At 31.5% G+C, this 23,269-nt stretch overlaps 4 protein-coding genes across 6 annotated transcripts; 3 read left to right on the plus strand and 1 right to left on the minus strand.

Annotated features, from left to right (window-relative positions):
• Positions 1-359: 359 nt before the first annotated feature.
• On the minus strand, positions 360-2,347 carry LOC131618350 (elicitor-responsive protein 3-like). The gene is made up of 5 exons (XM_058889594.1): positions 2,180-2,347; positions 1,982-2,047; positions 1,737-1,863; positions 741-858; positions 360-556 (listed from the first exon to the last, which is right to left on the minus strand). The coding sequence occupies exons 1-5, from the start codon at positions 2,244-2,246 to the stop codon at positions 551-553; spliced, it is 384 nt and encodes a 127-aa protein (XP_058745577.1). The 5' UTR covers positions 2,247-2,347; the 3' UTR covers positions 360-550.
• Positions 2,348-7,440: 5,093 nt separating this feature from the next.
• Positions 7,441-10,203, plus strand: LOC131616673 (uncharacterized). The gene is made up of 3 exons (XM_058888076.1): positions 7,441-7,757; positions 7,886-8,032; positions 9,968-10,203. The coding sequence occupies exons 1-3, from the start codon at positions 7,497-7,499 to the stop codon at positions 10,109-10,111; spliced, it is 552 nt and encodes a 183-aa protein (XP_058744059.1). The 5' UTR covers positions 7,441-7,496; the 3' UTR covers positions 10,112-10,203.
• A 1,356-nt stretch (positions 10,204-11,559) lies between these two features.
• On the plus strand, positions 11,560-14,682 carry LOC131616674 (uncharacterized). 3 transcript variants are annotated; one of them, XR_009288173.1, is made up of 4 exons: positions 11,560-11,866; positions 12,279-12,425; positions 12,772-13,306; positions 14,325-14,682. XR_009288173.1 is itself a non-coding variant. In XM_058888077.1 (3 exons), exons 1-3 carry the CDS (start codon positions 11,612-11,614, stop codon positions 12,913-12,915), a joined length of 546 nt encoding a protein of 181 aa, XP_058744060.1. In that variant the 5' UTR covers positions 11,560-11,611; the 3' UTR covers positions 12,916-14,682. The 3 variants fall into 3 exon arrangements, 1 of the variants encoding a protein (XP_058744060.1); XR_009288172.1 differs by having other exon boundaries at positions 14,360-14,682; XM_058888077.1 differs by having other exon boundaries at positions 12,772-14,682.
• A 1,706-nt stretch (positions 14,683-16,388) lies between these two features.
• Positions 16,389-18,776, plus strand: LOC131618351 (uncharacterized). The gene is made up of 3 exons (XM_058889595.1): positions 16,389-16,710; positions 16,937-17,083; positions 18,418-18,776. The coding sequence occupies exons 1-3, from the start codon at positions 16,462-16,464 to the stop codon at positions 18,559-18,561; spliced, it is 540 nt and encodes a 179-aa protein (XP_058745578.1). The 5' UTR covers positions 16,389-16,461; the 3' UTR covers positions 18,562-18,776.
• The last annotated feature ends 4,493 nt before the right edge of the window (positions 18,777-23,269 follow it).

Genomic DNA, 23,269 nt, shown 5'->3' on the forward strand with positions numbered 1-23,269 from the left:
ATAATTTTTTGAGAAACTTGGGGTGTCTCAATCATTAAGGTGTTCGATGTGTGTAATTTAGGTGCGTTCAAAAATACATTTCTAAAATTTAAGAGTTTTTGTGACTTTTCTTGAAAATGAACTAGTATCTAATTATCTATAAGGGTGGAAAAAAGTAATACTTTGTCTTCTTTTGAATCCCTTTCTTACATTCTCATAACCGTACATTCTCTAGAAGAGTACATTATCACATAACATTTTATACCAAAAGAATGTTTCGAATTTCAATGAGTGAGAATAAAAGTTTTTTTTATCATTTCATAATATCCCTCAGGCTCTTAAGTAGAATGTTTATAATAACAACAAATAGCAAACCAACACAAATTGCTAAATAGAAAAAGAAAAAAAAAATACAAGATGCATTTCTAATAAATTTGACAATCCTTCATCTATCCTAAACGCTTAATTTTCCTTGAGCCTTGCTATTTTGTCTCATCTTCTTACTTTTGTATTGGATCCACTTCAGTTGTTGTCGAGTCTTCCATGATTTGGATCGCATCACAAATCACAATCATTCCTTCTCATCCAAAAATAATAATTACGTTAATTTCAAATGTATACTAATATATCATTTGATAATCATTATTATTAATTATAAGTAATTGAACACAATTAAAGTTAAACGATATGTATGTATTCAATAAATAAAAAAATATATGTTAATAACAATTACTTTAAACATAACAAAAATATGAATTTACCTCAGGAGTAAAAGTGAAAGCCACATGAATCTCTCCACAATATTCTTTATTGTCATTAACTACACTGTAAACAGCTGTTGGGATGATACCCTCATAAAACACTGAATGGAAAGGAATTCTGCATATCACAAATGAATGTTAGTAATTTTTTTTTTTTTTTGCTATCAATGTTAGTAATCTTTTAATTCATCAATGTTGACTACTTTATACAGGTTGGAGTAAAGAAATTAAAGATTATTACTTTTATTTATTATGTCTCATTAATAATGATCATATTTTGTAAAATTATTGTAAAATGAGTGCTATTTTTAATTTTTATTATAATTTTAATTGATTTTTTTAATTATCAACCAATTTAGTATATATTTTAAAAAAACAATTTATGAGATATACCTCAAAAATCATTATATGTTGAAATTATTTATTAAAAATTAAAAGAAAAATTTTGATATCCAAATGTTTATTATTAGATATTTTAACATAATAAAAAAAAATATTTTTTAAAATAATTTTATGACATTTCATTTAAAATATTTTATCATTTTAGGTATTTCAAAATTTTTATCATCATAAAAAGTCATAATAAAAAGAATTTTTTTTTTTTATGAAGTATCATTTACACAAATTTTTTATTAGATTTTTTATGAGTTAAAAGGTAGTGCACTGACACTGTAAAATAATTTCACACTGTCATTCAATAAAAAGTCATAATCTATTGTGTCATTAAAGTTTTTTTTTAAATAAAAAATATTTTAATTGGAAATATGGTGTTGATTAGTTGACAGTGCATCACTTTTTTTAAATTCTCTTTTAATGTTTTTAACAAATATAGTATTATAAAAATTTATTTTTAAAAAGGTGTAGCAAATGAAAATCTTATATCATTCAATTAATACCATATAAATCACCTTAAAGTAATTACTTTTTACTTTATATTTACATAATATACATGAACTAATAATTAATAAAATTACTTTAAATGAAAAATAAACTCACATTGCCCTGCCAAGAAAATCATCTTGAGTAAAACCATCTTCATCCATTAATTTCATATCAATTTCACAAACATCATCAGAAACTGTAAAAAGAAATGTCTCATTCCACTTTGGGTTGGATCCAGCACCTGTTAATTACCAAACACAATTAACAAGAGTATTATATAATTTATATTATGTTAAATAACATATTTATAAAAATATAAATTACAAAAAATACAATAAAAAAGAAGCAAAAAAGTTCACCTTGTGCCACACTGCTTTTGTGCTCCTGTGAGCGATATGTGAGAATGACATAAGGATCTACATTGGCTGTTTTTTTATATCAAGAAATAAAAATCAATTAACTGAAAAATAAATTTGACTAATTTTATTTGTTAAAATGGATTAAAAAATGTATAGGAAATTGAGTTATTAAAATTGGAATACATAAATATTACTTACTGAGAAAATCATTGTTGTTTAGGCCTTTGGCAGATATCAAATTAACATGAAGTGTTCCACGAGGCATCTTTGAAAAATAGATTAATTTCAACAGTTACAAATAAATCTCTTTACAATATAGGTTTGTTAAATTTTTCTGAAACTATTCTCTATTTATATACAGGTTGAGTATCAAGTTTTTGGTCAAAAAAGAAAAGAAAAGTTGAGTATCAAATTCATTTAAAATGTGTCTATATCAAGGATATTGTTTTTCCTTTTCTAATTTACCATATATGGTCTATCTTTAATCTAATTTTCCAAAAGTTAGCTTATTGTTTTAAATGAATTTATTCTTTCTATTCAAATTAAAAATAGTAGTTAATGATTTCAAAATCGTATTTTGAAGGTTAAAGTATGTTTTAAAATGAATATTTTATGTAAAAAGAAATAGAGAATAACATAAAAATTAAATTAAAAAATTAAGAAATTTAAAAGACACACAAAATTGTGTTTAGTTGTACAAGTTTATATTTTAAAATTAAATATATTTTCAGTCCTTCAAAGATCACAAGCTTTTGGTTTATCTTTCAAATATTAATTTTTTATTTCATAGAAACCATTTTGATAATTGAATTAAGGGTTAAAAGTATATTTTTTTAGTTTAATGATAGTGCATGATCAATATAAAGAAGTAATACAGATATATCTAATCAAAATATTTTAAAGTGTTAAATTATATAAACAATTTTAATATGTTTATGCCAGTCTAAATATGTTCAATTTTTTATCAGATAATTGTAATGAACACTCGAGTACCCTTGAATTTGATTGAGTACCGGTACCTTACTCCAATCAAATGAAGATATACAATGCCACATCATTTTTTAATTATTTTATTTTTAAAAAAATTAAATTTTAAATCAATCAATACTAGGGGTAACAGTACCTAACTAAAACTAAAGGGTATCTAAGAATTTGCCTCCATTTAAAATATATCTTTGAAACAAATTTTGCTTAATATTCATTATATTCATAACCGTTTTTAACTTGAAGGTAGTAATGTTTTTTTTAGGGTGGCAAAACGGGCCCGACCAGTTGGGCATCTCCGTTTTGCCCGCAGTTTAGTGGATTAACTTGCGATGCAGTTTTCAAACAATATAAGTTGTAATTATCCCACTTTTGTCAAGACGAAATTGATTAAAAGTGTTGGAATACATAGATATATGTATTGAAGGAAAATTTCATGTATTTCCTTTTCTTTGTAGGTGATATCTCCATTTACTTTCTCAGTAGAGATAATGTAGTTTTGATTTCTTATTTGGGTAGCTTTTTGGTGAAAAAACTTTGTATTCCTCTCTCTCCCTCTCTCTCTCTCTCTCTCTCAAGCAGTGGGATTTTTCCCTTTTAGCCCACCATATTTCCTCCTGATGAAGCATGTTATCAATTTTATCTCGTATCTCCCCCATCTGTCTGTAGTTCCTATTTTGATAGTTTTTGTTCTGCAAATTTTTATAGAGAGTACTCAGCTTGATAATTTCTTTAGTGGGGTGGGAAAATTTGGCTTTTCCCAATTCCATAAAGCCTCCAATGTATAGTTCAATTTGATAGTAGTATCCTTATTAACTATAGAGTTTCAACTTTAGAAGATAATGTTATAGATATCAGGGTTGTCCATCCAAAGATTTTTCAAATCTCTTAGGCTTCTCCTTATGGCCTCTTTTCCATTGTTGAAAAATGTCAACATGAAACTCTAGGATGATGGGGGTTATGATCCAATTTAGATTTGAGAAGGTGAGTATTTTTATAGCAAGGGAACAAAGTCATCCATCCTTTAATAGCCATGAACCTATCAAGTCTGGTCGATATACTCTTTTCTCCTTGTTGATTGTTGCATTAGGTTTCCGTGTCGCTGTCATAACCTATATCAAATAATTGACAAACATTAAAGATATTATAGATAATATGATTTAAGTAGGGTCAATGGGATTTCCCCCAACTTTCTCTTGGTCACAAGTAATAATGTTCATATCTTCAAAGATAAGTGAGTTAGGGTGAGTGTGTCTTTGGGCCAACTAGTTTATCATGTTACAAGTAAGAATTTTTTGATTGTTTTAGAGTAGCCATAAATGGTTGTCCCTCTCCAAAGAATATTGTCAACACGAGTATTATTAGACATAATATATAAATCAATCATATTTTTATTCGAATTAAGAATTACATTATTAACATTTTTGCTACAAAACAAAGTAAGACCATCATCCATACCTAGACTCTTATCATGTGTTTGAAGGCTCTGATGGTTAGGGGGTTTCCCAACCTCTGCAGTTCCATGATAGGAGCTTCATCCCTGTATGAATGCCTTATCCATAAGGCTGACAATGATTCTTGTTGTTGTAACTGTATGAATGTTTTGCTTTTCTTCTAATTCTAAAAATCTCCTCTTCTTGTTCTGATTGAGTGCAGTCATGTTAACTTCATCTATGTCTTCCTGAATGGATAGTTTTTCCATTTTCTCCATCATAGCCTTGAGAATTGGGATATATAAACTCGTGTTACGTTTATTTAGAGGATTGTTGCTAAACTTCATTTCTGTTTGTGATATCTGGTATTTTGCTGGTTGGATTGTTTTGAGCCAAGGTCCCAGAGGATTTATTTTTATTAAGCCATGACTAGGGCTACGGGTTTCTTACAAAATTCCTCGCTATGACCCATAAAACCACTTTATAAGCAAAATAGGGACAATTTTTCATACCAAAAATCAATCAAAGTAATGCCATTAATTTTGCTTTGTATGTACATTCAAGGGCTTATGGGAGAGAGAAATTCTGATCTTCACTATAGTAGATCTACCCTGCATGTTAAAAAATTTATGTTTCTAAGACTTCTCTAATCCCCCAATTTAACTCCTATTTGAACAATCTTGGCATTAGCTAGAAGGTCCATAGTTGTACCCAAACTAGTGCTTTTGATAAATCTTGTTTACCGACAGTTGCTTTTTTCCATCCCATTATTGCATTATGAGCCAAGAGTTTGTGAACAGCCAGAGACTCCCTTTTAGAATTCACTTATGATCTTCAATCTTTTCCATAATGACTTTGAAAATGGCCGGTTCCACTTCTTTCCCCACCAAATTCTTTGGATTGCACCAAATGTTAGCCAATGCACTTTGTATAGACCCTTTGTTGGCTTATTGGTTCCCATTATCAGATGGGATTTCGATGTTTGCCATGTTTCTGAATTGGATGCCTTATGTCTATTTGATGATAGAATGGCTGTGTTGAAACTAATTCTGCAAATTATTTTGACTTTGTAGTTAAATCAGTCGTGTTTGACTTTAATGATTTCTTTAGATAGATGCTGGCATTCTTTCTATTGCAGGTTTTTGCATATGGACCACATGCCTTATTATATCAGTATTAGTGCCTATGTATTCCATGGTCACAATTGGTTGGATACTACATGATCCCTATTAGAATAAGAAGAAAGTGATCAAAAAGGAGAATGAGCAACAAGATCCTAAGAAACTAATAGACATTGAAGACTAGAAAGAACACAAACATAGAAAAGCGAAAAGAATGAGAGCGGGAAACTAAAGAAAAAACAAAAAAAGGGTAGAAGACACCTACACATGAGAGCACACAAAAAATGGATCATAGAGTCAACTCAACTGAATTATGGTGAATAAGAAAACACAATTGGATATTTGAGATTACTACACCAGGCAAATAGGGAGGATCAACGTCAGATAACAAAGAGGACATATGAGAAGGCCTAAGCGGGAAGGGTAAGTAAGCGAGGGAAAAGAAAATATTAAAAGAATCGATTAGGACCTCTTTCTTGATAGGTTTCTTGAAGAGTTTGATACATTTTTTTATAAGGCTTAAATGCAGTTTTGGCCTCCCAAATTTCTCAATGGCTTGATTTTGGTCCCCTATGATTCTATTGATTGATTTTGGTCCCCCAAGTTTTGTAATTGCTTGATTTTGGCCTCCAGATTTCAATTGCTTGATTCTGGCCCCCTCAAGTTTGTCCCCTTTTACATTTGATAGTTCCCCAATCACATGTAGACTAAATTTCTTTTTTTTTTGTTGCATTTTCTCTTTTCTTTTTAATATAAATTTTCTTCTCTATAATTTTATTTTTCTTCTATTTTTAATAGTTAAACTTTGAATGTAATATTGAAAAAATCTTTAATAACTTATGCCTAATGACAAATTATTTTTACAAAAAAAAAAGACCACTACCTAATTAAAAGAACAAACTCTTTGGTCAATAACTCCCTCATAGTTAAGCATAAAGTCCCAAAGTCTAGCAATCCTATTAGTCATATAAAATTTCAATTTTTTATAAGGAATATTGCATGCTTGTCCGTATATTCTAAGTTGAATGAAATATTTAAGATTTTCAAAATATTACATTCAAAGCTTAGTTATTAAAAAGAGAAGAAAAATAGAATTGTAAAGAAGAAAATAAAAAAAAAAAAAGAGAAAAAGCAAAAAAAAAAAAAAAAAGAATTTAGTCTATATGCCATTAAGAGACTATCAAATGTAAAATGAGACAAATTTAAGGGGTCAAAATCAAGCAATTGAAACTTGAGGGGCCAAAATCAAGCAATTTGAAAACTTGGGGGGTCAAAATCAAACAATTGAAACATGAGAAACCAAAATCAAACAATTGAAAAATTTGAGAGATCAAAACTACATTTAAGCCTTTTTATAATGCTCCAGGTTAGTTAATTCTACTATCAATTGATAATAAAATTTTTTATTTTATTATATAGAATGAGATGGTAATGGTAAATATTACATCTTATTATTGGTTATACAAAGCAATACTCCCTTTTTGATCTTATTTATATAAAAAAATGTCTTTTAATTTATTAAATAATCAATGTATTTGAATATTATATAGATTAGATATATTAATTATCTAATAAATTAAAATTTTTTTTTATAAATAAAATTAGTGAAAATATAAATATATAATGCTTAACTCGCCTCATTATCAAGTATCACAAAAATACCTTTTTCTTATAAATATATAGAATTAGTAAAAAAAACTTCATTATAAGTATCACTTTTTGTAATATTTCTGTCCCAAATTATATATGATTTTAGAGTATCAATTCATCATTTACTCTTATTTTTATTTATTTATTTTCAACTTATTTAACTATTTCATTAAATACTAGTAAAATTTTAATTAAAATATTTTTTATTATTCAAAATTAACATAACTAATGATTAAATAAAAAATTTACAAAATTCAAATGAAACAACAACCAACTAAAAGTTTACAAAGTGGCTTAATCCCACTTCACCAAAAGAAGTCAACTACCATGGCTACCAAACCTTCTCTCTCCACCACCACCACCACCACCGTGCCTGAAACTCCGTCGTTTAAAATATATCCAAAAATGGACCCAAAACACGTTTCCGAGACTCTAAAGTTTGCTAAGCTTATGAATATTGGCGCTCCCGTTCCTGAAAACTGCAACACCGACGGTTTTTTCGATTCTTTCCTTCGGAATTTCATCAAAATCGATCAAATCCAACCTGGTCGAATCTCTTGTACTGTCATCGCCAAACCACCTATCTGTGTAACCTCATTTCCTCTCTATCTTTCAGTTTTTTACTTTATGCTATGTTGTGATTGTGCTTATTCCATGAATTTCAGTTTATTCCATTAATATGAGATTTGAGTTTTCTCACTTGGATGGAATTGCAGAATAGCTATGGAACACTGCATGGAGGGAGTGTTGGGTCCTTCGTTGAGGTTTTGGCAACTGCGTGTGCTAAAACGGTAGTTGCCGAGGACAAACAACTTTTTCTTGGGGAAATTAGCATTTCTTACCTCTCTGGTACTCCAGCAAATGTGAGTTCTTGTTTTCATAAATGTTTCTTTTCTATGCTCAGAGCTCGTCTCAAACTTATAAGAGACCCTGAGAAGTTGAAGTTACTTCGGTTGAGTCGTGAAAATTTTTTAAAGGCCTTATTTAACTGTGTGGAATATGTGTATAGAGGTCCTTTTTGCCATAGCTTAATCATGAAAATTGCGAGGCTCTGTGTTGAAGACTGCCTTGCACACCTTCAGATATGGCCTTATCTATAATGTCCATGGCAATACTAGCTTGTGTTTGTTTTCAAGTTTGCAACCTTTTCACCATGTGTTACTTACTATGAAGCTTCTTGTTGTAGTTTCACAATGACCAAACTTCAAAGTCCAGTTGACTATGGTTCCAAACACACTACCGTTACATATCTTTCCTTCAGCTATATTAGAATATTTTATTTCTTTTAGGATAAGGATGTTGTGTCAGATGTGTAGCACCTCTAGTACAAAATATTGTGGAAAATAGACTTGGGTGATTTAAGCATATAGAGATAAGACCTTTAGATTTTTGATAAGGATAGGAGTTCAGAATGAGAGAAGTCAAACAACTAGAGGTAGAGGAAGACCGGGAAAAACTAGCAAAGAAGTTATTAAGAAAGACCTCGAGATTAACTATTTGGATAGAAGCATGATTCTGGAAAGAATATTATTGCGTAAGTTGATCCATGTAACTGACCCCACTTAGTGGGATAATGCTTGGTTGTTGTTGTTCTTTCTTCTGTGAAAATGTCAAGAAAGCATACAGTTTTATGTCTGTAGTTACTATGAAGAAGTATCATATCCAAATGACAATTTTGTCTATAGTTGGAAAGAAGTATCGAAGATGTATCTGAGAAGTACTGGTTCAAATATTTTAAAATGAATTAAAAAACATTTTAGATACTTTCTGGGTATATGTCAGAAAGTATCGGATGCATATCAGTATCATATAAGTGTTGCACCGATACTTTGACCCTTTTGAAGTATATGTGCTTCATATATGTTAGATAAATGGCATAGAGTTCAACCCTTTAGAATGGTTCATTATGCTGACTGAGGAAATGCAATGATTTATCCTCAGTTGCATTTCGAAACAGCAGAGCAAAGTGAGGAAATTAAAAAGCAAACAGCTACTTCATTTGCTTACCATTCCCTTTTAGAATTGCTTTGTAATATGGTTTAGTGTGATTAGGACCACACTATTTTAACAGGATGGCTGCATCCATAAAGGATTTTGATTGGTGGTTATACTTTCTGGTTCTTTGGTTGCTTACTTTCTTAGGAAAGACTTGAAAAATCAGCTTATAAGTACAGGTTCTGCAGGTAAGATAACAAGGAAAAAGGTTATTATATAGTCTGACACTACACTCCTGTGATCCCGTTGATGGGAATGATTTCTTAGTATCCAAAATCGTAACTTGCATTAGCATTTGCTAGGCGATTTTTACACTTCTTTATTGCACATGTTGGTAAGGTGAATATTACAATTTAGAGCTTCGATTGAACTATCAAAATCCATTATATAAAAAGAAAACTTGTCAATAAGATGAAGCTATGAATTTAATCGGTACTTGGGTATTATTACCTAGTGTCAAGTCTCGCATCGATTAGTATGGAATGCTTGGTGGAGTATTTAAGTAATTTGGTTCTTCTCCGTTAGTAGCTAGCTTTTAAGGGAGTGTTCTCATATTGTAGCTTGTTGTGGGTTGCTGGAAAGAGTTTCCTACAGAGGGGTTGAATGAAAAGGCCGAGTAAAGCATCGTCGAGTTGAGATCCAACCAACTGTATATATATTTTTTTAGCTCTTAGAAGTAATGCTAAACTGACATCTCTATTGTCAACTGTGAAGTCCAACTCTAGTATATCAGTTTTATGTTCATGTGCATTCTTCATGATTGAACACTGAACAAATGGAATTTGCACTATATTCATGTGCAGGAAGAAGTGGTGGCTGATGCCTCTGTGGTGAAGAGTGGAAGAAATTTGACTGTAGTTGCACTTGAATTTAAATCGAAGAAAACTGGAAACTTGCTTTATCTTACTCATGCTACGTTCTTTAACATGCCGGTTTCCAGCTTATGATTACTTACCTTTCTGGTGATTCTGCAGTTCCATTTAATGTATGTAACAGTAACAAAGTATTTTAAATTAATTAGGCTGATTCTTATCGTAAATATATGTATAAGCTTATTCACCTCTTTCAAATGCTTTTTAAAACTATATGAATGACACAGGGCGAAATGTGCTTGCTACAAAGTTATCACAAGTTACACTAGCCATTTTTGTTCCAATAACATCAAAGGTAATATTAACATTCTATATAAACAATTTTTATCCTTATGAAGTTTTCTTTTCTTTTCAGTTTGAGAAAAGTGATTATTATGAATTTTTTTATCTAAATCATTAACACATTATAAATCGTGTCGCTTCTATTGTTGTTGATTCAATTCATTCGGAGATGAGAAATGATAGGGCTACACTAAAATTTACATTCACACCGTATACTCATACGTTATCATCTACTTTTGGTTCTTTTATTTATTTTTTATACTCATTGAAATTTGTGCCATAGGCAAAAAAATGTTTAAGAGCTACGGTGTATCATACATGGTGTATGATTGCAGTGTATGGATAGCATCTCTCTTCGGAGATAGAAAATGTGAGAAGTATATTGTCCTCTATTGTATGATTGATACGATGATTAAGTTTAATTTATATGATAGTCAGAATATATAATCACCAAATGGGGTGTAAAGACATTTCAATAGACTAACTAAAAAGAAATGTCAAATCTGCATCTCAAAATATTGGTGAAAACTAGTAAGATACCCGTTCGTCCGCACTGGCAAAACTCCCTATCACCTGCTTATTCACTTATAAGATCTTGCTTGCTAGCAAATTCCATCACTTTAATTTAACCAAAAAATATGATACATCTTATTATTAGTTGCAGTATACAAAATAATACTCTCATCGTCTCATTATAAGTATCATTTTTGTAATATTTTTTAGTTTCAAACTATTTATCAATTCATTATTTAATTTATTTTTATTAATATATTTTTATTTATTATTTCACTAAATACTAATAATAATATGACAATATTTCAATAAAAAATATATTTTATTATTGTAAATTAAAATAATTAATTAAAAAATGTGCAAAATTTAATTGAAAAGATTCAAATATTTTCTATTTATAATTTTAAAGAGGAAAATGTTCGTGCTAACTATCTATAATAATAATAATGAAGTGTATTCATCGCTCTTTTTTAAAATAATTTTTTATTTTTACTTTTCTCTTTTTCTATCGTAAAAAAGAAAAAGATTTGATATTTTACACATTTATAAAATATTTTTGAGGTAATTCTACCTGAATTTAATTGCATATAATTTTTTTTACAATAACATGCATTATGACCATTTAATTATATTATTTTTTAAATATTAAAATAAAAGTAAAAAATTTCTAACTTATTAATTAACCGTTTAACGGAACATATTACATTTCAATTAAATTCATTTGATGTCCGAAAAAGTTTCAGATATTTCACACGTGGTTAATTTGTGTACTCAACTACCATGGCTACTAAACCTTCTCTCTCCACCACCACCGCGGTGCCTGAAACTGCGTCGGTTAAACTAACTCCGAAAATGGACCCAATACACGTTTCCAAGACTCAAAGATTTATTAAGGTTATGGGTAGTGGCGTCCCCGTTCCTGAAAACTTCAACACCAGTGGCTTCTTCGACTCTTTCCTTCGGAATTTCATCAAAGTCGATCAAATCCAACCTGGTCAAGTATCTTGTACTCTTATCGTCAAACCACCTATCTGTGTAACTCCATTTCCTCTCTATCTTTCAATTTTTACTTTATGCTATGTCGTAGTTGTGGTTATTATTCCATGAATAACCCTATATTAACTAATCCTAATTCCACCAATTTACTCTTTGTTGATCAATGTTGAGCTAATTAAGCATATAATGTCAGCTTACTTTGGTCAGTAGTTGTACTTTTGTGGTTAGCACTGACCTCTTTGAAAAAAAGTATGTCTGTGTCGGTGTGATTATATTTTATTTACTTATTATTTTAAATATTATGGTATTGTTGTGTCAGTGTTGGTGTCGTATTCAGGGTGTTCGTGCTTCATAGGTTCTGAGCCTAAGTAAATCTAATACTAGTGTTTAATCTAAAAATTTACTTGAAAATCTAATACTAGTTTTCTCACTTTCTTTGTTGGAATTGTAGAATGCCTACGGAACACTGCATGGAGGGACTGTTGCGTCTTTGGTTGAGGTTTTGGCAATTGCGTGTGCTAGAACTGTAATTGCGGAAGACAAACAACTTTTTCTTGGGGAAATGAGTGTTTCTTACCTCTCTGCCACTCCTGTGGATGTGAGTTTTTGTTTACACTGGTCATTATTTTCTTTTCTATTATGTTCATGGCAATATTAGCTTGTGTTTGTTTTCAAGTTTGCTACCTTTTTGCCGGATGTTAATATGAAGCTTCTAAGCATAGTTTTGCATTGAGCTCAAGTTCAGAGTTCAATTGACTGTGGTTCCGAACACAAGTACATGTTCTGTTGGTAAGATAACATGAAGAGAATATATAGTCTGAGTCTGAGACTTCTATGATCTAATTGATGGGAATGATTTCGTAGTTACTAAATAAGTAAAAATTTTGGTAACCTGCATTGGCATTTGCAAAGTGATTTGTCTACTTCTTTATATGCATGTGCAGGTAGAAGTGGTAGCTAATGCCTCTGTGGTGAAGAGTGGAAGAAATTTGACTGTAGTTGCGCTTGAATTTAAATCGAAGAAAACTGGAAATTTGCTTTATCTTACTCATGCTACCTTCTTTAACATGCCGGTTTCCAGCTTATGATCACTTTATCGTGATTCTGCACTGCAGACCTGCAGTTCCATTTAATGTATGTAATAATAATAACAAAATAATTTGAATTAATTAGGCCGAGTCTTATCATAGCCTTTAAAAGTGAACTAGTGGGATATTGCGGGTTCAAGCCCGCGCCTCTGCATCTTATATCTTTGTACAACTGTAACACAAAATAGTTAGTAAAAATTGCGTGGAAGAAATAAAAAAACTTCAATAGAAAAACAACATGAAAAATAAACATGAGAAATTTGTAATATCAATATTATTTGGATTGCGCTTTCCAATATTTTTATTATTTTAATTGTATGGTTGTTTTTATTGGAGGATATATGAGGAGCCTTGGAGTTATCATCTCCAGTTTCATTTGAGGAATTTACAGGTATTTTAAGATATTGAAATGCTTGAATTAAATCACTTCGCTCATTTTAAGATTTTGTGCTCGAGGGATTTTGGATTGAGATAATTTTACTAGATTATGAAATAGGGTAGCTCATGAAGAAGCAACAAGAACAAAGTATATTGACATTGGGCGAGCGTCCAACACACGAGCAGTAGCCGCACGAAATAGAACAATAGGTCGCCCAAATGGGTTGGATTACCCGAAGCAAGTCGCCTGGGTTCGAAACCCATGATTTGCATAACTTGTCACATGTGGCTTATGAGATGTATGAGGAAAAACTGTCTAGGAAGATCAATCAATGAGGAAAACTGCCTCCCGCATGATTTAAGGAGAAACAACCTCATGTGCTCACAAATAATTTGAACTTTTGCACAGAATCAACCCAATAACCTTTCACAAAAACCTTGAGCGTTTACACAAGATCAACTCAAACAACATTGAATAAAATACATAGAGCTTTTATGCAGGTTTAGCTAAACAACCTTACACCAAAATTTTTACAGACTTAGTTTGCAACCTTCAAATTTATTACTAAAAGATAACAAGAGAATTATGCTCATGAATAAACAATTACAACACATCACTATTACAACTCTACTCTTTCAATACTAAGGCAACTCTAATGAAAAATAACTTTATAAAAGAATGAGTAGTATAAAGATAGGAGAGGAGTTTTGAAATTAGTATAACACTTTTTTTGTTGGGAAAATTCTTGCTCAAAAAGGAAATAATCCTTAGGACTTTTGAACTTTTAATCCTTAGGAATTTTATAAAAAAATATGAGAAGATTGCTATGTTGCTATGTTGTGATCCTGATTAATCAGATAAGCTTCTTGATTATTTAAGCACTTCAAGACCCACTCTTAATGTATTGCTATGTATGTTGTGATCCTGTTTTTGTTGTTGTCTTGCTATATATTGTCGTCGTTTTCACATTATATTTTATCAAATGTTTGTATGGAAGATTGTTTTATATGATATTAATTAATCTATGCAGCTATTCTAAGTGTGCATTTTTCTCTTGGAGTGTAGATTGGTGTATCAGGTTGGAGAATGTTTATGAAAACTCAGGTTGGAGTAGCAGTTCTAACATGTATTCCAGTGAAGATAATTGCACCTTGTGTTAAAGCTATTATTGTTTGTAATGAATAGTAAGAAAGCCTTTTTAATTTTTGATTAAACGAATTGTTAATATGTTTTTTCTCTTGCTGAAGGAACATTACTACTATTACTCTTTGTAGCTTCTCACTAAGAAATATGGAATAAGGTCTTCAAATTTATTTGTAAAGATAAGCTATATCCTTATGTGAAACTTGAGCAGTAGAACACACTTTGCATAAAGTGTCGTGGCATTATTTTCTTCTCTATCAGTATTGGTTGGATTAAAAGATAGCATGAATGTAACTTTTTTTAACATTATGTGCATGATAGTTATTTTGGTGTTATCATAATACAAGAAAGGATTGTTCGTGGTAAAGTTGTTTATGCTGGAGTCACATTACATGAAAAGATCATAAATGATGTTGATGTTAGTTGGGACTCTTCCACCCTCTGAGTTCAAAAACTGGATTTTTATGTCTAAAACTGGTCTTAAGTGAAAAAACTATTGTAAAAAAATTAATATCAAATTTTAAAAACTGAATTTTTATGTTAAAATCCGATTTTAAATTGAAAACTATATATGAATTTTAAAATCGGTTAAAATGTTTATAACTAGTTATATAATTGATTCTGTAAAAAGAAAACTATTTATATGAACTGGTTATAGTATCTGGTTATAGTAAATGGTTATATATTAGTTATGAGAATAAACCAACCAGGAGCATCTCTATCTATGAGGCAAAGATTTGGTCATATACAATAATTCAAGATTTTCTCGCATTAAAGTTGTAGTCTTCTCCCTAGAGATTTCACTTGGAACTTTATTCCAGAAACACAATATAATGACACTTATAAGTCTCTTAATCCTTTTATGTGTCTTCAAAGGTTTATGAAATATCCAATAAATCTAAGGGATTTATAACATTTGCCTCTTTAAGTTTGTTTACCAGAATCACCACTTCTCTATGTCTTTCTAAGTCCTACTAATAATAGTGATAGAGATGCATATTTATAATATTTTGAAACCCTAATGAGTCAATCCATAAGTCAATCAAACTATTGATCAACCAACCCATTGACTGTGTCAAACATTGATTGTCGACGAATCTACCCGTTTGGGCAACCCACAAAATAAAGTTCACCACCTTATCACTTGAATTTTTAGTCATACTTCCACAAATCTCCTCCTTGACTCAAAAGCAATGATGGCAATTTAATCTTTAACCACCTTATTGCTCTATTCAAAAATTAAATTATTATTCAATAAAATATAACTTTAATATGAGGAGGTTGATTTAAGTTATTTAATTTGTAATTTTAGGGTTCTTACTTAATGTGAGAATATAACTTTGTAAAAAATTTTAAGTTTTATTTTCTTTTATTTTTTATTCAAATAGAAAATTCTTTATTATTAATAAAATAAATATAGCTTTTCAATAACATTAATATTTCTTAATGCCACTTAGACCCAACTATATCTTTAATTGATCAGACACGTCATAAAAAATGATAGCTAGATATGAAAAAGACTAAAATTCGAGAAATATTAAAATAAAAGGACTAATTATCTAATGTTTGAAATGGGGATCAAAAGTAAAATAAAATAAAATAGATGGACTAAAAAACACATGGATGAGATGATAAAAAATCTCCTATATTTTACTATTCATTCATTCAATTTCATTATTCATGTAAAGATATTTAAATAGTTTTTTTTTGTCAAGTAATTTAGTGGTTTAAAAAAAAGAGAAAAATGAAAACGCTTTGTCAAAATAAATAAAGTATTAAGTTTTAAAAACGGGCCAAGTTTCGTGTCTCATCCGATTCAAGCCAACTAAAAACCGGTTTTCTAGTTTGATCCAGGTTCTAACTCCCTAACGGTTTATTCGGCTTAACCGAACCGGTTTTAAGGATTTTTTTTTTTGGGAAAGGTTTTAACGAATATTTAGAATTAGAAGAGCAAAATCATGCAGTTTTCGATTCTTTTACTTCCAGATTATTGATCACTGGTGGTGCACGGAAACTCAACCACAATGGCGACGAAACCTTCCACCACCACCGATGTTCCTGAAATTGCGTCGCCGGAAATATCTCCGGAAGTGAACCCAAAACACTCTTCCGAGACGCTATTGTTTTTCAAGCTTATGGGTATTGGCGTTCCCGTTCCTGAAAACTGCAACGCCAATGGCTTCTTCGATTCTTTCCTTCGGAATTTCATCAAAGTCGATCAAATCCAACCTGGTCGAATCTCTTGCACTCTTATCGTCAAACCACCTATCTGTGTAACCTCTCGTTTCTTTCATTTTTTTTACTTTACGTCAATTAGGGTATCCTGACTACATGAATTTAGGGTATCCTGATTGCATAGAATCTCGATGATTTTTTCGGCTTTGTTAGGTCAATTAGGACTTTAGTGCTATGAGCTTAGCTAATTGTATATAAACAAAAAATGTCATGTGATTGTGTGTGGAGATATAGGTTTCTCATTTTCTTTTTTTGGATTTGCAGAATGGCTATGGGACACTGCATGGAGGGGCGGTTGGGTCATTTGTTGAGGTTTTGGCAACTGCTTGCGCTAGAACTGTAGTTGCTGAGGACAAACAACTTTTTCTTGGGGAAATTAGCATTTCTTACCTCTCTGCCACTCCAGCAAATGTGAGTTCTTGTTTACACTGGTGATTCTTTCCTATTTTATGTCCATGGCAATATTAGCTTTTCATTCAAATAAGTAGATGTTAAGATAAATGGCGCGGGTCAGTTCAACACGTTAAAATGGTTTATTATTCTGCCTAAGGGAATGTAATGAGTTATCCTTAGTTGCACTTTGAAATAGCAGAGCAGAGCCGAGGACATTAAAAAGCAACTAACTACTTCTGTTGCTTAGCATTCCCTCAGAGAATTGCTTTGTTAAGGCTTGTTTGAATTGACTTATTTGAGTTTATCTATTGACATAAATAGTTGTGAGAATGTTTCAGAGAACTTATGGAAACGCCTTATAACATGTGCATAAATTATTTCCAGCTTAGCTTACTAGTTTCATAAGCTTTTAAGGATAGCCTATGAAAATAACTTATAGGCTTTAGCTTATAAGTTTGACAATAGTTTATGTCAATAGTTTGATTCTATTTCTTCTATGATAAGTTCTTATATTATAAACTCTTAAATTATTCACGCAATCAAATCCTTAGTTTGATTAGGACCTCCAATCGTAAAATAGAATGGCTGTATCCATAGAGGATAGTGATTGGTAAGATCCTGATCCCAAACAAGAAGGGGAAAGACATTTTATAGTATGAAACTCCTAGGATCTAACTGATAGGCATAGTTTCGTAATCGCTATATGTGTAATATTTGTAATCTGGATTGACATTTGTTAAATGTGAATTATCTTGTTGGTAAAGTGCATAGTGCAATTTATAGCATCGAGTGTACTATTAAAATCCATTACTTTAAAATGTTTCGATTTTGCTTATTAAAAAAACTTGTCAATAAGATGATGCTATGCATTTGGTAGATTACTTGAAATTTTACGTGGTGTCCAACTCCCATGTCGAATAGCATGAGATGATCGGTTCTTCTCCCTCGATAGCTTGCCTTTACGGGAGATTTCTTCACGTGCTTGGATGCTTATAGATTGGTATCAGAGCCTGTTATCGCTGGCTCAGGAAGGGTTACCTTGCATAGGGGCCGACTAGAAAGGTCGAGTAAAATGCTGCAGAGACTCAAGGGTGGCTTTGATACGCAGTTGCGTATTATGAGGTGCAGAGACTCGCATCAATTTCCATTTGGACTTTACTCTATAATTGCATCTAACACTTTTATTTTGGAAACTCGGTATCTGAACCTCGAAACGACTTATTCGGGAGACCAATCCCACCGTTCTAGGGCTATCTAATATATATTTTTTACCTCTTGGAAACAATGCTTAAGTGACATCCCTGTTGCCAACTTGGAAATCCAACTCTAAAATGTCATTTTTTCATGTGCAGGAAGAAGTGGTAGCTAATGCTTCTGTGGTGAAGAGTGGAAGAAATTTGACTGTAGTTTCACTTGAATTCAAATCGAAGAAAACTGGAAATTTGCTTTATCTTACTCATGCTACTTTCTATAACATGCCAGTTTCCAGCTTATGATCACATAGCTTTCGGGTGATTCTGCAGTTCCATTTAATGTAGGTAATAACAAAATACTTTTGAATAATCTGGCTGATTCTTATCTTGTATACATGTATAGTGTTATTCTCCTCTTTATGCCAATGGCTATGTCCATTGTAATTTTGTAATAATGATAATTTGTAACGATATGATAATGATATTGTCAAAAATAGAATATCATAAGCTTTAATTTAGCTCATTCCAAAGTTTATGATTGATGGAATTACTTCTGTAGAATTAGGATTAGGAATATATCATATATGCAGTTGATATTCAATGCCTAACATTATCCTATCATGTGAAGTAATTTCTAGTCAATATCTACAAAATAATTATTACCTGAATAAAAAACTAATAAAAATATTATTGTCATGAAATTAACCAAAACGGCTATGGAAGAATAGAGATGAAGGAGAGAAAGAGAATAAAAGATTATTATATTATTCTTTTTAAACGTTTTATTTACATTACAACATAAATTCTATTTATAGGACATATACATAAGTTACAAACAAATGAATAACACTAATTTGAGTCATCGCAAATTTTCTTTATTTTTTTTGAAAATTGTTATTGCAAATTATCATTTTTTATTTTTTTAAATTGAGAGGTAGTTAGACAAAATCGTCTTGGAAATTGTTGCAAACGAAATGATTTTTTTTTCTTCTAGTAGTGTGTTGTAACTCTGTTCCTCCTCTCTCACTCTTCTTCACTATCCAACATGGCCTCGTCGGTTATGTGCTCTATACATGACTTTCAGAAAGAGGCTTTTCTATAGTGTGTGTGTGTGATCGTGGGGATTCTAAAAAAATTTGGTTGCACTTCAGGTTTAATCATCCTGAATTTCTCTTGACCAAGGATTGCAATGTTTCATCAAGTGGAATTCCAACAACTTCTCCTATTATTAATGTTGATGGAAGTTGTAAGGGCACACCAACCTGTATCGACTTCACTTGATGGTACCTTTCTCATCTTATGTGTGACTTTTCAATGTGACTTTTCTAGTTTCATGCCAAACTTTGTTGATATCCTTCGGGCAAAACTTTGAGTCCTTCACAAATGTCTCTCACTAGCCAAAGGTATGGAAGTTATTGACTTGGCTTCCTACACAAACTCTTCTCTCAATATCGCTCTCATGGAGAACCCCTTTGCGCATTCTAGGTAATTTATTTAGCCGGGTCTATACTCGGGTTCCATAGAATTTATCTGCAATCTCATAGAAAAAGCACTTAAGTCGTGTTAAATGAACATAAGTGGTCTTTCTCAGACAAAGAGATAGGAGACTTACTTCCTAATAAATAGTCCGTAAAAATAAAGGAGCATGTGTTGTAATGGTCAATAAATAGGTTTTTTTAGACATAGATCATACCAAAAATTCTATATAAACCAGCAATCATTTGACAGAAAGGAGGAGAGATCATATACAAGTATTTTATTGAAGGTCTTCACTGGCCCTCGCTAATAAGGTTAAAACTGAGCCTCAATGATTTCACACTTGTAAACTGCACTTTTGTGAGTACATATGAAACCCACTTTGGATCTATTTAAACTGACTTAGGTCTCAAGTTCAATCCAAATGAAAATGAAAATTTATTTTATGAGTTTCAAAGTGAGGGGCGGACACTGGTAAAAGCATGGGATCAAAACAAATGAAAAAAGGGTAGTAATTAAGATTCGTTGTAAGTTGCCATCGCACACTTTCTATTTCCGAAATATAATTTTGGTGTTAAACCACGGAGAAGGATTCATTAATTTTGGTATATGATAATTTTGGTGAAAAAAAATCCAAATAACCATGTTTAATAAAAAATTTACCCCAAAAACCAAGTTTTCGGGAAAATTACCTGTATGACCAGATATGGGAGGTGGCCTACACGTAGGAGCCACCTCCCGTGGCGCCAACAAACAAAACCCTCTTCATATGCGCCACCCGGGGTGGCGCCATAGTTCATTTTGAACTATTAAGCCATCTAAGGTGGCGCCTTAGTGTCCCTCCTTTTTTTTTAATTTTTTTTTAAATTATGTTTTAACATATTTATTTTATTTTTTTAAAATTGTTTTAACATATTTAAAAAAAACTATTAAATAAATAATTAGACAGGTAGTGTTTAATGATATAAATAGGGAAGAAACATTACAAATACGGGAAATATAGGAAAAACATTACAAATACGGGAAGTACGAGACAAACATTATAGAAACAAAGCCTCCATCCACGAAGAAAGAACTGCAATCTTTATTGGGAAAGATAAACTTCTTAAGAAGATTTATCTCTAATTTGAGTGGACGCGCGCAAGCTTTTTCCCCCTTACTTCGACTGAAGCAAGGAAGGTTCGAATGGCATGCTGAACATCAAGAAGCTTTTGAGAAAATCAAGCAATATTTGATGCACCCACCAATATTGTCCCCCCCAAATGGGAAGAAGCACATGCGCCTGTATATCTCAGCTTCAGATAATACAATAGGTAGCATGTTAGCACAAGAAGATGACAATGGCATCGAAAGAGCCATTTATTACTTAAGTAGAGTACTCAATGATGCAGAGACTAGGTATAGCGCCATAGAAAAACTCTGCCTTTGTTTATATTTCTCTTGTATTAAACTCAAGTATTATATAAAGCTAGTTGATGTTTACGTTTCATCTCATTTTGATGTTATTAAACACATGCTATCTAAACCAATATTGCATAGTCGAATTGGCAAATGGGCTTTGGCCCTTACTGAGTACTCTCTAATCTTTCAACCCCTTAAGGCAATGAAAGGACAAATCGTGTCAGATTTCATTGTTGACCATGCAGTGGTTGAAAATCCTCAGCAATATGTAGATTTAAAGCTGTGGAAGTTGTACTTTGATGGTTCAACGCATAAAGAGGGAAGTGGCGTTGGTATTCTCATAATTTCTCCTAGTGGAATTCCAACAAAGCTCAAGTACAAAATTGAAGGCCCTTTATGCTCCAACAACGAAGCTGAGTACGAAGCACTGATTGCTGGACTTGAAGCCTTGTTGGAATTGGGGGAAACCAGAGTCGAAATTAAAGGAGACTCAGAATTAGTGATAAGGCAACTGACGAAAGAATACAAATGTATCAAAGAGAATTTGATCATGTACTTTGTCATAGCAAATAGGCTGCTTAAAAAATTCGAATATGTAGAGTTAAAGCATGTCTCATGGGTGAACAATCAAGAAGCAAATGATTTGGCACAGTTAGCCTCGGGATACAAAGTATCAAAAGAAAAATTGCAAGAATTTATCGAGGTAAGAGGCAAAGCAATGGCCACAAAGTTATCTCCAAGCGATCTGGAGAACTCACAGTTAGGCTTCGCCAATGAAGAAGAATTTGAAGTTTTAAATATAGACTCCTTAGCAGATACAGATTGGAGGAGTCCAATTGTAAACTACTTGAGAGATCCTTCGACAGATACAGATAGAAAGGTGAAGTACAGAGCCTTATCATACTTCTTGATGGGAAATGAATTGTTTAAGAAAACCCCTGAGGGAGTTTTACTAAATGTCATACCCCAAAATTTGCCCATGTTATTTTCCACACATAAAATCAAAACAAAAGACAAAGCTCCAAAACACACTCTCCTATACAAAAGCTCTGAACTAGGGTTTGATTAACTCAATGGAAAATCATTGAATCAATGGCTCAAGATGGTTCCATAGTGTCACTAACACCCCAAAACATCTCCATATAAAGTTTCAAGACAAACAGAGAAAACTTAGTCCCTCAAATCATGATTAGGTCAACAGTCGACTCTCAAAGGCAAAACAGTCATTTCAAGCCAAAAATACAGTCAAAGTTCAAGATATTTGGTCAACAACATCCTCATAACCCTAAAATCATCATTTGATCAAGGGTTGATCATGATGATGCAAGAAAGGATCAGAGAAGTCAAAAGTCAAAAGTTACTATTTTGGGCATGAACTGAAAAAGTCAACCAAACTTTGAAAATTCACCAAATATTCATACTTCATCAGAAAAATTCCCACCAAAGCTCATTTTGAAGGGAATTCATTCCTCTATCTAATGGTCCAAGAATCAAAGTCCATAGGTCAATGGTTTAAGAGATATGGCTTCATACATTATAGGTCCTTTTCAAAAGTCAACAAGAAAACATGTTTTTCAAAAGGACATAAAATAAGAATGGAAAAAGATTTTGATGTGAGACCAAAGACATTGGTTAGAGGACTCTTCAAGGTTTCTAAAAAGTCCAAGAACACTTCCATACCTCAAGAATTGAGAGAAATACACCTTGTCAAAGTTGGAATATTTTTGAGAAAAAATATGAAAAGAAAAGGTTCAAAATCCAAAAATCTCCAAATGGGCCTATGATTTCTTCACCCAATCTTCATTACAAGCTCATGAACATTCCAAAAAATCATATCCTTATACTTTATATTTTTTATTAATTATTTTGTGATTTTAATCATTTAAAATCATGAATTAAAAGTATAAAATATAAAAGATATGATTTGTGTTTATTTTCCAATCATCATCAATCACATAAATATCCAATAATCACTAAAAATTTCGTGCAAGGCTAATTGGTGAAGAAAAGATTGATTTTGGACATATTTAGAAAGATTTCTCCATAATTTTCAATCAAATTTTCCAACTTTGCAAATCAAAGATTCATAAGGATTTGGTTCAGTTCTGTTGCCCTAAATCCATCACATATATAT

Source organism: Vicia villosa, linkage group LG7, assembly GCF_029867415.1.
Source record: "Vicia villosa cultivar HV-30 ecotype Madison, WI linkage group LG7, Vvil1.0, whole genome shotgun sequence".
NCBI lineage: Eukaryota > Viridiplantae > Streptophyta > Magnoliopsida > Fabales > Fabaceae > Vicia > Vicia villosa.

What these genes read in the sequence shown, in the direction of transcription:
- LOC131618350 (XM_058889594.1), bottom strand. Translation starts at nt 2,246, where the DNA reads ATGCCTCGTGGAACACTTCATGTTAATTTGATATCTGCCAAAGGCCTA. An exon ending in AAACAACAATGATTTTCTCA is followed by an intron (nt 2,048 to 2,179) that starts GTAAGTAATATT and finishes ATAAAAAAACAG; the next exon opens with CCAATGTAGATCCTTATGTC. An exon ending in GATTTTCTTGGCAGGGCAAT is followed by an intron (nt 859 to 1,736) that starts GTGAGTTTATTT and finishes TGTGATATGCAG; the next exon opens with AATTCCTTTCCATTCAGTGT.
- LOC131616673 (XM_058888076.1), top strand. Translation starts at nt 7,497, where the DNA reads ATGGCTACCAAACCTTCTCTCTCCACCACCACCACCACCACCGTGCCT. An exon ending in TCGCCAAACCACCTATCTGT is followed by an intron (nt 7,758 to 7,885) that starts GTAACCTCATTT and finishes ATGGAATTGCAG; the next exon opens with AATAGCTATGGAACACTGCA. An exon ending in TCTCTGGTACTCCAGCAAAT is followed by an intron (nt 8,033 to 9,967) that starts GTGAGTTCTTGT and finishes ATTCATGTGCAG; the next exon opens with GAAGAAGTGGTGGCTGATGC.
- LOC131616674 (XM_058888077.1), top strand. Translation starts at nt 11,612, where the DNA reads ATGGCTACTAAACCTTCTCTCTCCACCACCACCGCGGTGCCTGAAACT. An exon ending in TCGTCAAACCACCTATCTGT is followed by an intron (nt 11,867 to 12,278) that starts GTAACTCCATTT and finishes TTGGAATTGTAG; the next exon opens with AATGCCTACGGAACACTGCA. An exon ending in TCTCTGCCACTCCTGTGGAT is followed by an intron (nt 12,426 to 12,771) that starts GTGAGTTTTTGT and finishes ATGCATGTGCAG; the next exon opens with GTAGAAGTGGTAGCTAATGC.
- LOC131618351 (XM_058889595.1), top strand. Translation starts at nt 16,462, where the DNA reads ATGGCGACGAAACCTTCCACCACCACCGATGTTCCTGAAATTGCGTCG. An exon ending in TCGTCAAACCACCTATCTGT is followed by an intron (nt 16,711 to 16,936) that starts GTAACCTCTCGT and finishes TTGGATTTGCAG; the next exon opens with AATGGCTATGGGACACTGCA. An exon ending in TCTCTGCCACTCCAGCAAAT is followed by an intron (nt 17,084 to 18,417) that starts GTGAGTTCTTGT and finishes TTTCATGTGCAG; the next exon opens with GAAGAAGTGGTAGCTAATGC.